At 42.4% G+C, this 13,009-nt stretch overlaps 1 protein-coding gene and 1 long non-coding RNA gene across 9 annotated transcripts in view; one reads left to right on the top strand and one right to left on the bottom strand.

Moving 5' to 3' along the window:
• Anapc16 (anaphase promoting complex subunit 16) overlaps positions 1-8,241 on the top strand; it is a 15,301-nt gene extending 7,060 nt beyond the window's left edge. Inside the window, exons 3-5 of one of the 6 annotated variants that reach the window (XM_010606424.2) lie at positions 180-305; positions 5,411-5,485; positions 7,528-8,241. In XM_010606424.2, coding sequence (XP_010604726.1) covers positions 180-305; positions 5,411-5,485; positions 7,528-7,643 — 317 coding nt within the window. In that variant the 3' untranslated portion in view covers positions 7,644-8,241. Of the gene's footprint in view, positions 1-179; positions 306-5,410; positions 5,525-7,527 lie in introns of all 6 variants that reach the window. The other 5 variants (XM_010606414.2, XM_010606437.2, XM_010606433.2 and 2 more) reach the window with 5 other exon arrangements.
• The window catches only part of LOC104849805, a 20,501-nt gene continuing 9,334 nt past the window's right edge, over positions 1,843-13,009 (bottom strand). For all 3 annotated transcript variants that reach the window (XR_776844.3, XR_776841.3, XR_776843.2), the window contains 4 exons: positions 8,399-8,475; positions 6,412-6,496; positions 4,928-4,985; positions 1,843-3,629 (listed from right to left, as the gene is read on the bottom strand). This is a non-coding gene — a long non-coding RNA (uncharacterized LOC104849805). The remainder of the gene's footprint in view (positions 3,630-4,927; positions 4,986-6,411; positions 6,497-8,398; positions 8,476-13,009) is intronic.

Here is a 13,009-nt window from a genome sequence, read left to right as displayed (position 1 = left end):
TTTTTTTCTTCTTTGTTTTTTTTTTTTTTTTTTTTTTTTTTTTTTGAGATGTGGCCTTGCTGCTATTTGTTGAGTTGCCCAGACTGGGCTAGAACTTTCAGTCCTCCTACCTGAGCCTCCCAGAGTGCTGGGATTAAAGGCATATGCTCCATGCCTAGTTTAAAATTTTTCCTTTCCAGGCCAGGGATTTAGCTCAGTGGTTCTGCCACCTGCCTCACAAGCAAATGGTCCCAAGTTTGATCACCAGTACCAAAAAAAAAAAGAAATCTTCCTTTTCAGCCAACATCCAGAGTCCTCCCTTGAAGGTAATCTCACCATACTATATTTGAAAACTGGCTAAGAATTCAAGATTTACCTGAGTTAAGTAGTTTTGTGCTTGAGTATATATTGTCCTTTTACTTTAAATATTGTGTATTTATATGATACATTTAAAAACTCATTTGGGGGCCGGGATTTAGCTCAGTGGTGCTGCTGCCTCCCTCACAAGCACAAGGACCTGAGTTCAATCCTTGGTTCCAAAAAAAAAAAATATTTGGGACTGTTTCTGAGAAAGGTATTGACTATAAAAGTCAACTTTTGGAGGGGTGATCTTTATTTATTTATATCAAAGTATAATAAACACTAGCCGGGCGTGGTGGTGCACGCCTGTAATCCCAGCTCTCGGGAGGCTGAGGCAGGAGGATCGCTGCAAGTTCAAGACCAGCCTGGGCTACACAGTGAGTTCCAGGGCAGTCTGAACTACATAGTGAGACCCTGTCACACACACACACACAAAAAAAAAGAAGCAGTTTTGGGCTAAGCTAGGCCAAACACTGTGATTCTTGTTTTCGGTTTTTGTTTTCACAGTAGGAGGGATTAGACCCAGGGTCTTACACATGCTCAGCAAGTGCTGTACCACTGAGTTATGCCCCTAGCAAGCCAGGGGAAACAAGAATCCTTTGTGATGGGAAAACACAGGAAGACTGTAGGACTGTTTGGGTCTCTACAGCTGGTTCAGGTTCTGTTCAATAGTGAAGTAGGTGACAGGTTAGTGAACAAAATTAGTGATATATGTGAAGCATGTATACTTCTGTCCTTGCCTTTTCATTTTCTTCATTTGTGTTAACTGAATAATCAAGTTAATTTTACTGAGACTGGCTGGAGGTAGAAAACATTAAGACCCTTGCATATTATATTTGGTATTAAAGTACATTATGACTTTAGTTATATGCAGCAGAGATGTATTAAAGTTTCCCACAAAACAAATCAAAAGTTAAGGGCTGGGGATTTAGCTCAATGGCACTGTGCCTGCCTTTCAAGTGGAAGGTCCTGAGTTCACTCCCTGGTACAAAAACAAAAGTTGAAGGCCTTTACATTGCTTGATGAGTTTTATAGCATCAGAAGAGAAATCAGTGCGTAACAATAGCACTCTAAAATTAAAGTCATTTAAATTCTACCTAAAAGAGGAATTAATACAGCAGATGCCACTGTAGTCTCAAAGCTATCAGCATTCTTCATCAGGATGCCGCAGCTGCACGGAAACACTGAAGAAAGCTTTGGAAGATTAGTCTGAATGTTGATCTTCTTGTGGACCTTTTTTTGGGGGGGGCGGGATATAACTCAGGACTTTGCGCTTGCCATGCAGGCAGCAGAACCACTGAGCTAAATCCCTGGCCCTATAGATCTATTTTTATTGCTTCATGGAGGACTGTGTTGGGCTCTGCTATAAAATGAATTTAAGTTTAAATTCACAATGTACAGTCATGATTCTGTGCATTGGTTTTTGTTGTTGTTATTGTTGTTGTTTTGGTACCGGAGCTCAAACTCAGGACCTTGTGCTTACAAGGCATGCGCATTGCCACTGAGCCAAATCCATGGTCCCTGTTTTTGTTTTTTGAAACAGGGTCTTGCTATGTAGTCCAGGTTTGCCCAGACTTACTCTGTAGCCTATGTTGTCCTCAAACTTGAGGCAATTCTTCTGCCTCATCCTCCTGGGTGCTGGGAGTACAGGCGTGCACTACCATACCCAGCAGATTCTGTGAATTCTTAGCTTTAAAGTTTCACTAGTAATTTTAGAACTGCTTTGCACGTAAAGATACAATAAGAGATGGAAACCTCTGAACTGTCTTGGCCAAATCATCTCTTGGTATCTTCAGATAGTTGGTTCTATAGGACCACCACCAGCCCACACCATCTCCCACTGCATACCACCACTGCATCTTGTTTATACTAAAATCAGCAGAGGATCAGTCTCTCCCGTACAGCTGCATAGTGTTTGTACATATCCTGTGGATAGCCTCCCACGTAGTACTCCTAAATGTGAGTTAGCAAAGGTGTTAGATTTGGAAGCATTTTCTACCATGGTGATAGGCAGTACTATTATACAGTGAGTCAGATGCGCATGTACCAAACCATTTTTCTTGCTGTAGTTTAATGGAATGGGAAAACAGTAGGAAGGGTTGCCCATGGAGAGGAAGGAGCAAAAGCAATTAGGGGGCGGGGGATTTAGCTCAGCAGCACAGTGCCTGCCTGGCAAGTAAGGTCCTGAGTTCAATCCCCGGTACCAAAAAAAAAAAACAATTAGGAATCAAGGTTGGATGCTGTTTATGATCTTAACAGGTTCACCTTGATGTTCTAAAGTCTAGGATAGTAAACTGAATAACCTGTAGTTAACCTTGACAATTAACTTCTTGATGCATCTGCTCTCTGATAACAGACACCCCAGATAAGCAACTAACAGCAGTTTTTAACATTCTCCTGCCCTTGGCTAGCACTATCCTCAGTTATTAGTGAGCAAATTAGAGACGGCCTTCCAACTCAGAAATGGCTGTGTTTTAATGTTACCTGGCATTGTCTAATTTCCTGCTGTGAGGGAATATTCTTTTCAATGAATCTATCGGTATCATATTTATTGGCATTGGTGATGGAGTTAGATTTGGGAAACTTACTGAACTTTTCTCTATTTGTAATCTCTGCTTGTCCATAAAGAGGAAGGCTGATGTATTGCTGCTTGGTGTGTTACAAAGGATTTGATTACAATTTCTAAATAGAAGACAGATTGGCCCAGACTGTCTCCTCTGAGGAAATTTCAGACTACAGATGGGTGCAAGTATCACTTCTAATAGGATGTGGCTAAGAAGCAGTGGTCTTTGTGGTGAATGCAGAGCTATAAATCAGCAAAAGTATGTTCTTTATGCACATAGTGCGGCAGTGATCCATGGGTACCTTTTAGAGAGATAAACTCACATCTTTTGCTTTGAAGTTCATTTCCAAGGGAAATGTACAAATGTCATAACTTGAAGGCTTTACCCTGGTCATCCCATGGTTAAATGTATGTGGGAGGTAGCACTTCCAAGAGCTTCCATGTACACAGTGACTTCATCATTACAGCCTGTAATTGCATTGCCTTGCAGATGAGATCCTAAAATTCAGGGTCAAGCCACCTGGGAGGTAAACGCTACTTCTGTGTGCTTTGCACTTTCTAAATTTAAACTTGAGTTACAATTCCACTCTTTAAGCAAAGATATGAATAGAATAATGAGTGCCGGCATATCATTTTCACAGAAGAGCTGCAATAAATTGCATCATTGGTGTCAAGCCTCCTCGTCACAAAGTGGAATTCATAGTTGTGTACTGCCACTTGCTTGTATCTAAAAAAAAAACAAAACAACAACTCATTTCTGTCATCAGCTTGCCTAGATATTTAAACTGGACAGTCAGGGGCTAAGAGTGTAGCTCAGTGGTAGAGCCTGTGGGGAAAAAAAAAGAACCCAGAGAGCCGGTGAATATTTAGATGATTGAGGATGAAATTTTTTTTGCTCAGTTTAGACAGTCTGCTCAATAAATAACTTAGATTTAGCCAGAGAGATGGGGGTGGGTGGAGGGGAAGGGATTATATCCTACCCATTACACTTTATGTGGAAGAGAGGCTTGAGTGGTGGTGAGCAGCTATAATCCCAGCCTTCCGCCAGACTGAGGCAGAAAGATTGAAAAATCAAGCATAGCCTGAGGCAATTTAGTGCTTAGCCAGACTCCCTCAATTGTTTGTTTGTTTGCTTGTTTGTTTGTTTTTTAAGGGCTAGGGATGTAGCCTCATTAGTAAAAAGGATCTGGGTTCAATCCCCATTGCTGAAAGAACAAAGAAAAGAGGCTTAAATTTACATAGCTTAATTCACCTTATAGTGTTCATCCTAAGAATTATAATTTCTTTTCTTTTTTTTTTTTTTTTCTGGCCCCAATTTGAAGATAACATTGGAAGGACGCTCGCTTGGATTTGTATCCAAGCCAGTTGGACACAATGTCTGTAGTTTTTCTTATTGATTACCATGACTTCTGAAAGTTTGTCTTGTGTGAAACTCAGCATGAGGCCAGAACGTTAGTCATCTCTCCCTGTCACTTAATACCTGGCAGCGACACCACCCCATGATTGATGGGTGAGTGCATGACACTGAGTGGTGCTGGCAGGAACTACTGCTTGAAAAAGACAGCTGTGTCCTTTTCCTCTCTTTGAGAATTTTTACAATAAGATACATGCCCCAAATTAATTCTGCTCTTTGAAAAATCCAGTTTTCCTGCACAAATTTTATATCTTTGGGGATGTATTTCGCTCTACCACCCTTTACCTGGTGAAGAACAACATGATCTTGCTTATTTTGCAATCATTTCCCAAGTGCTGTACTGACCAAGTTAGCCACCTTCTTGGTGGCAGCTCTTGGCACCATAACAGCATGAGCTTCTGAACTTGCACCATACTCTTATCGTCAGCCAAATTGCAATGTTTTGGTTCACTTGGAAAATCAAGGTTACAATTTGCGTTTACAGAATGAAATTTCCCAGCAGTGTTTTGTGATAGTCATAATGATGTAATTGGATATATTAAAAATCAACAACTTTCTCCCTTCACTTTGTTTTTAGAATGAGAAGGATTCAGAGTCTTAGTGTACTGTACCTTGGGTTTTGATAGCAGAGGTGTCACATGGCCAGATGTGTCAGCTGCCAGTGTTTACCTGATGTACAAAAGAAAAGAACATTAAGAAACTGTTATGATGGACGGGGAAATGCTGACCAGGACATCACCCTGAGTTTCTTGTTTTTGTTTTTTTTAAACACTATTTTTAAAGTCTTAAACAATTAGAGGGACTATTTTAATATCCTAGGAATAGAAGTAGCTTTTATACCAAATAGTGTTAGTTTTACATGAAACAGAATCTCTTTGTTAACACTGAAAACTAGGGGATTTAGCTCAGCATTTTGGTGGCTTGCCTTGCAAGCTCGAGGACCCGAGTTCAATTCCTGGTACCAAAAACAAAAAAAAAAAAAACACTAGCCCCCAAAAGTAAAAGCAAGGAAAAGAATTAAAAGATTTACTTGGTTTATCAGAAGCCATAAAACCCTTAGAGCAGACTAAAACCTTTACCTCCTTTGTTTGTAGATGGCTCTGAAAGATTCCTCTGTGAGTCCGTTTTCAGTTACCAGGTGGCATCCACACTTAAACAGGTGAAGCATGGTAAGCGTGAGAGCATGTCGTGCTGGACTGGCTGTGCAAGTGAGTGTACAGGGCTGGGGACACAGGTTCTGAAGCGTCATGGGTGTGGCAGAATCCCCCCAACTCAGCACAGCTATTTAAAAAGCATTCAGAGGTCTTAATCCAGACAGAATGCCCACATTCAGGCCTAAAGCTGGAGCCACAGGGTTGGTTCTATCAGGGTATCAGTTTCCTGCTCCTCTGGGATTGCTTTTTCCCTCTCCTTTCTTTTTTATTTTTGGTACCAGGGATCGAACTCAGGACCTTGCATTAACCTTCCTCTCCCTTCTGAAAAAATTTCTGGGTCCTATTGTGGCCCTTGAGTTATCATCATCATCTTCTGGACTCTGAGGCCCTGGTAGCACATGTCCTGCTCCATCAAGCCTCCCCAGGTCTTCAGTAGATGCTGGAGCTTTCTCCAGGGAAAGCAGTATGGACAGGAAAGAGCTGCAGTTGTTCGTAGGATTGAGCATAGACTAAAAATGTGCTAATTTTTTTGTTTTAGTTTTGTTTTTTTGTGGTGCTGGAAATCAAACCCAGGCCTGGCATATGCTAGGCAAGTGCTCTACTACCGAGTTTAATCCCCACTCCTGTGATATTTGTATTTTTAAATTTTTTATAAGACCTTGAAGCATAATTATTCTATTTTTTAAATTTTTTTATTACGTTTGTAATGCATATTCTTTTTTCTTTTTCTTTTTTTCGATACCAGGAATTGAACTCAGGACCTTACACTTGCCAGACAGGCATGGTGCCACTGAGCTAAATCTCCAGCCCCTGCAGTGCATAATGATTATATTCAACATGGGGAATTGGCACATGTACATAACATCCTGTTTTCCTCATTCCTTCCTCCCCTTTAACTGGTTTTTACATTGTGCGAAACATACATAGTGTCCATACATTACCCTCTGTAAGAAACTTAGTCACTGAGGCTTCCATGATGTGACTGAAGAAAGAACATGTGGTATATGACCTTTGATGGCTTAACAGCTACAAGAAAAAAGTATATATTATACAAAAAATATTCAGAGTGATCAAATCATTTTTTTGTTTTGTTGTTTGTTTTTTTGTATTTTGTTTTGTTCTGTTTTATTTTTTTGAGGCAGGGTCTCCCTTTGTAGCTCAGGTTGGCCCTGAACTCACTCTGTAGTCCAGGCTGCCCTTGAACTCCTGGCAGACCTCCTGCCTCAATCAGCCTCCTGAGTGCTGAGATTACAGGCATGCACCACCACACCCGGCCAGAATGATCGAATGTTTATATTGATCTGAACATTTCAGCCTTCATCTGTGTAGTTAGAAGCAACGAAAATAGGGCTGGGGCTGGAGCTCAGTGGTACAGCACTTGCCTAGCACAGGTGAGGCTCTTCGACTCCATCTCCACTACTGCAAAAAAACAAGGCAGTAAAGATAGAGAATGATTAGGAATGTTCCTTTTTTTTTTTGGTCCCGGGGATCAGGACTTGTGCTTGAGAGGCAAGCAAGGCAGGCAGTGGAGAACCACTAAGCTAAATCCCTAGCCCAGGAATGTTCCTAGTTTTAAACAAAGATTTTGGGGGGGGGTACCAGTGATCGAACTTAGGTCCTTGTGCTTGTTTTTTTTGTTTGGTTTTGTTGGTACCAGGGATCGAACTTGCAAACTTGCGTCCTTGCGCTTTCAAGGTAGGCGGTGGAACCACTGAGCTGAATCCCCAGCCGAGGAATGTTCCTGTTTTTAAATAAAGATTTGTGGGGGCGTACCAGTGATCGAACTTAGGTCCTTGTGCTTGTTTTTTTGTTTTGTTTTGTTTTGCTTTTTTGGTACCAGGATCGAACTTGCGTCTTTGTGCTTTCAAGGCAGGCCGTGGAACCACTGAGCTAAATATCCCTGGCCCTTAAACACAAAGATTAAAGTCCATTACTAGAATATTGGGGGGAGGGATCCATCCAGAAATACTTTTTTTCAAATAGTCATCATGTTAATGATGGGTGACGGTCTCACAGGAAGTACATTGTGGCATTGTAGTTCCTCCTTCACTCCACAGATCAGCAAGTTGCTCGGATGGAAAAACTAGCTGGTTTGGTAGAAGAGCTGGAGGCTGATGAGTGGCGGTTTAAACCCATTGAGCAGCTGCTGGGGTTCACACCCTCTTCAGGATGATGTCACCTGGATGGTCACCTCTGGGGCACAGCCGGTGCAGAGCCGATGAGGGGACGCTATACAGCTTACACAGGCACCCAGAGAGTCCCTGCTACATCGATGAACTGCTTATTTACCTCCATACTTGGTTTTTCTGTATCTGTCCACAGGCAACAAATACTTAAGTGTGTGATCTTGCAGGGAAAGTTTTTGTTTACTTGCTTGAAAAATTACTGGGAGTGGGCTGGGGATGTAGCTGAGTGCTGTTGTGCCTGCCTGGCAAGGGCAAGGTCCAGATCCCGAGTTTGATCCCTGGTACCAAGAAAAAAGAAAGTATTGGGAATCACATTAAGACAATAGGTTTCAGGTCTGGGGATTTAGCTCAGTGGTGCCGCCACCTGCCTGGCAAGTGCAAGGTCTTGAATTCGATCCCTAGTACCAAAAAAAAGACAGTTGGTTTCAGAGAACTAGGGAATTTAGGTTCAAGAGATATTTATAGGGCTGGGAGTGTAGCCCAGTAATAGAGTGCTTGCCCGGCATGCCTAAGGCCTGGGTTCAATCTCCGGTTCTCCAAAAACAGTTTTTTGGTTTTTGGGGTTTTTTGAGACAGGGTCTCACTATGCAGTTCATGCTGGCCTTGAATTCACTATGTAGCCCAGGCTGGCTTCACACTCAGCAGTTCTCCTGCCTCAGCCTTTACAGTGCTGGCTGGGATTACAGGCATGCATCACCACACCCAGCCAAAAATATATATATATTTAAAAAGCAATACTTACACAGTTTTCAGAAGTAGGTAGGACACATGGCAGAATTGGCTAGTTGCTTGGTATATGTTCTGTTGTTCATACAGCACCTGGAAATTTTCATCAGTCAAGTCCAAGTTCAGGATCTATAGTTACGTATTTGTGATCTAAATGTTCTTTTTACACATGAACATGCTTTCAACTCAGGATCTGTCCAAATGAGGAAATTTTAAATTTTCATTTTGTTCCCTATTTTTAAATATCTAATTTTATATAGATTCATTTTCTAACCTCTTCTAGATATGCCAAATGTTGGTTGTCCCTACCACAAAAAAATTGCTTTTTAAATGTTGCATGTTGCAGCAGTTGTAAAATAAAGCAGTGAGCTAAATATTTTTACAAGGTACAGCTCATTGGTGGACTCACGCAATTCTGTAGCAAATAAATCCTTTGAAAGAGCCCCAAATTGGTGTCTTTATCCTTTCAAAGTCTGAGGGATTTGGGGTAGGGAGTGGAGATCAAATTACTTTTTATAAGATTCTAAAAAATATTTCTCAGAGATCTCTGTCTTTACAAAAATGTCTGAAATAGAGCCGGGCGTGGTGGCTCATGCCTGTAATCCCTGCACTTGGGAGGCTGAGGCACGAGGATCACTGTGAGTTTGAGACCAGCCTGGGCTACGCAGTGAGTTCCAGGTCAGTCTCACTACATAGTGAGACCCTGTCTCAAAAACAAACCAAAAAAATAAATAAATAAATAAAAAATGCCTAAAATGGGGCCGGGGATTTTAGCTCAGTGGTTCTGCTGCCTGCCTCGTAAGCACAAGGACCTGAGTTTGATCCCCGGTACCAAAAACAAAAATGCCTGAATTTATCTTTACCAATACCTGAATCAGTTTTTATATTATGATAGGGGAAAACCTGGAAGGCTAACAGGTATTTTTTGTTCTCACTATGGAACCCCAGGTCCACACTGCACAATTAGAATAATTTATTATGTTGTAGGTAGTTTTGCCTTGGACAGCATTTGGCTTTGTCCTCACTAAAAACTTACTTAAGAGTTGCTTCATTATAAATCTGTATAATCCCAGTAGCAATTGGCCCTAATCTTGGGAGTTCAAATGTTAAACACGTGCTGCCTGTGCTCGCTTCAGCAGCACATATATTAACACATGCTGCCAAACAGGGAGGGTGACCACACTCGTCTGGTAAAGTCTATGTCCAGTGAAGATAAGGACCCGCTCATGGTCACAGCTCAGGCAAAAGGAAATCCTGGGACATGGGTTAGATCAGGGCTGGTGGATAATTCAGCCCACTCATAGTGAGTCAAGAGCAAATTGGAGCACAAGATGTAGCAGCCTGCAATTCTCCATTCTCCAATCTGACATTAGTACTGCTCAGCCCAAACAAGCAAGATCCATGTATGAAAGCAGTTGTCTCTGGTACTTTTAGCCCCAGTCATCTGGATGATTAACAAGGGAAATATTAAAAATACCTGAACTGCAGTGAACCCCTAAATCAGACCTTCAGTGGTACTTTAGAAGCAGTCCCTTTCTGTCACTTCATTTGTATAACCAGTACAGACACTGTATCACTTCCATCTTTGCCCTTTTGTATTTAAACTTATTTCAGAATGTTTTTGAGTTGGACATTTCTTTATATGGCATTAGAAATTCATAAGCTTGAGGTCAACACATTGCTTTCTGAAACACTCTCAGTGAGGACCTCACACACTGGTCATTCAGCCTCAAGAACAAGACCCTGGATAGTCTGCGTTGGTGGTATAGTGGTGAGCATAGCTGCCTTCCAAGACCCTAGATATTTTTTGAAGAAGGCACCTCCCTGTCTGCACCTTCCTGTTGTCATTGTGTCTCATCCTCCCCAGCTCATAATGCCATGGTTGGGGCTTGAAGGTGGACCCTGTGGCTTATCTGTCATCTCCTTTGCACTTTCTGTGCCCCAGTCATTTGCAGGTATTAATTGTAATCCTGATCGTGCTGCAGATATGTAATCCCCCCCACATGCAGAACGGAGCTTGAAGCTCAGAGCAAGACTCCTCAGCTGGATTTGGGCTCGTTAGTCATGCTCCGAAATAGAGATTCTTTTAGAAGCACCGTGTTGTATCCACCAAACCCAACCCAGAGCCTTATACAAAGCAAAATCCTAGAGCTTTTTACTTATCAGCAAAATGAATTAAGTACCTGGGAAAAATAAACCTTCCCGGGCCAGGAACAAGGTTCTGAGTTCAATTCCCAGTACCAAAAAAAAAAAAAACTAGCCACTGCCCTCCCTCTCAGGGCCTGACCAGCAAGGCTCACAAGCATGGAGGAGCGGATGCTGCTTTCTTCAAGAGCACAACAATCACCTACATCTTCCATTCTGTAGAGCAGAGCCTCTGAGGGGGAAAGTATCCTCAATGCTGGGGAAAAGCTGGATTCCTGGGACACCCACATGACCAAGGTGAGCAAGCTGTGGTTAGATGGAAGTCCAGGACCAGGACTGCACAACTTGCTGGAAGCAACTGGTGAGGGCAGCTTCTGGGCATAAAACAATACAGTTGGATTTCTTGATTTTGATGTATCTTGCAGTTGAGGACACAGCATGTAGGACATCAATACAGTAAATACAGTGTTGTAATTAACATGGCAGCTGGTCTTTGAACTGTATACCTCAGTGGTGGCGAACCTGTGGCACACATGCTGCATCAGGCTGTTCGTTATCACTGAAAGTTCTAAAAGGTTCGCCATCACTACAGCTATTTCCTTACATACTACAAAATCCAAAAGCAGAATCTGCTGGTAACAAGGAATTGTAGGAGAGAGGGACAAGGGGGTAATTGGGGGTAAAAATGGTCAAAGTATGCTGTACACATTACAGATATGTCAAAGTGAAACTATTATTCCGTGTAATATGTACTAATAAAAAGGAATTGTTTGTGTCAATCTGACATAATTCCATACAACTGTTATCTCATAGTAATGAGACAAATAGTAAACTTTAATGGTTGTACTTCCATGTAGTGAAAAGTTTCAATTTTTTTGTTACCAAGGATCAAACTCAGGACCTTGTGCTTGCAAGGTAGGTGGCAGAACCACTGAGCTAAATTCCCAGCAAAAGTTTCAATTTTCGACTTAACATTTAATTAATGAAAATTATTGTTAAAGTTCAGAGTTTTGTTTTTATGGTACTGGGACTCAAACACAGGGCACTTTACCACTGATCTACATCCCTTTTTTATTTTTGAGACAGCCCTATTTATTTATTTAGAGACAGGGTCTTGCTGTGCAGTTCAGGCTGGCCTTGAACTCACTATGTAGCCCAGGCTAGCCTTGAACTGGCTGCAATATTCCTACCTCAGCCTCCTGAGCTGGGATTACAGGCATTCACCACCGCTCCTGGCCAGCCCCCGCCCACCTTTTTCTTTTTGGTACCAGGGATTGAACTCAGGTCCTTGTGCTTGCGAGGCAGGCAACAGAACCACCAAGCTAAATCCCTGGCCCCCTTTTTATTTTTTAAAACAGGATCTTGCTGTGTTGCCCAGTTTAGCCTTAAACTTGAGATCTTCCTGCCTCAGCTTTCCAAGTAGCTCGGATTACAGGAATGTGCCACCATCCTGGTCTGTTTGTTTGTTTGCATGATCTTGCTCAGACTGGCCTAGAACTCCTGGGTTTGAGTGAGTCTCCTGCCACAGCCTCCCAGCTGGGACTAGAGGTATGTGCCAACCTCACAGTCCAGAGTTTTCCCTGAAATACTTCAGAGTGTTATTAGCTCCTTCCCATACTTGCAACTCACCTAGCAGAGGTCTAGAGCTGGAAGCCAGGTCCTGCCCAGAATTGTCTGTTTACCCACAGCCTGTAGCTCCCTTCCCCACCTGTTCCCACTCAGGGCTCCCGACACAGAAGCAGTAGGAACTGCACCCTAAGTCTGAAAGCCTTCCCTCGGTGAAGGTCAGGAGATCCTCACATCCAGAAAGGAGAAATAGCCTGTCAAGGGCCTGCGCTTTCAGGTGAACCCAAACAATACCTCATTCAGAGAAGGCCACTCCGCCTCTCCTGTCCATTTGCCAGCGCACCTCACTCTGCCCAAATATCTTGCCAGGTCTCATAATTGCCTCAAGTTATAAGACGGAGCCATTCATTCCACAAGAGATAAGTCTTAAATGACAGGTACTTGGAGAGTTACATCTTGGGTTGCAGACAAAAGGTAAATGATACCAGGTCTTTTCCTGTTTTCCTGGAGTTGAATTTGAGAGGGAGACAGCTCCACAGGAGAAGGGTCTGGGAGGCAGGAGCCTGATGGTTTACCACGGCCTGTGTGTGTGCACCAGTCTGCCCCTGAGTGGAGTTCTCAGAATGGCAGAGCTGGGAGAGATCACGTAGTTCTCCCCCAGCAGGAAGTTCAGACCTATAATAACTCATTCACTGCTGGGCCTCAGTACCTAGAATACGACCAAGCACGCAGTAGGTGTATACAGATCTTTGTATTGTTTTTGTTTTGTTTTTTGCAGTGCTAGAGAGCAAACCCAGGGCTTCATATATGCTAGGCAGACACCATACCACTGAGCTATATCCCTAGCCTTGGTTAAGAAAGTAGGATATGCATCTGCATTTACTTTTTTTTTTTTTTTTTTTTTTTTTTTTTTTTA

This window comes from Fukomys damarensis, unplaced genomic scaffold (assembly GCF_012274545.1).
Source record: "Fukomys damarensis isolate Sample0158 unplaced genomic scaffold, DMR_v1.0_HiC HiC_scaffold_20, whole genome shotgun sequence".
NCBI classification, from domain to species: Eukaryota; Metazoa; Chordata; class Mammalia; order Rodentia; family Bathyergidae; genus Fukomys; species Fukomys damarensis.
This window is presented reverse-complemented; position numbering and strand designations above follow the sequence as displayed.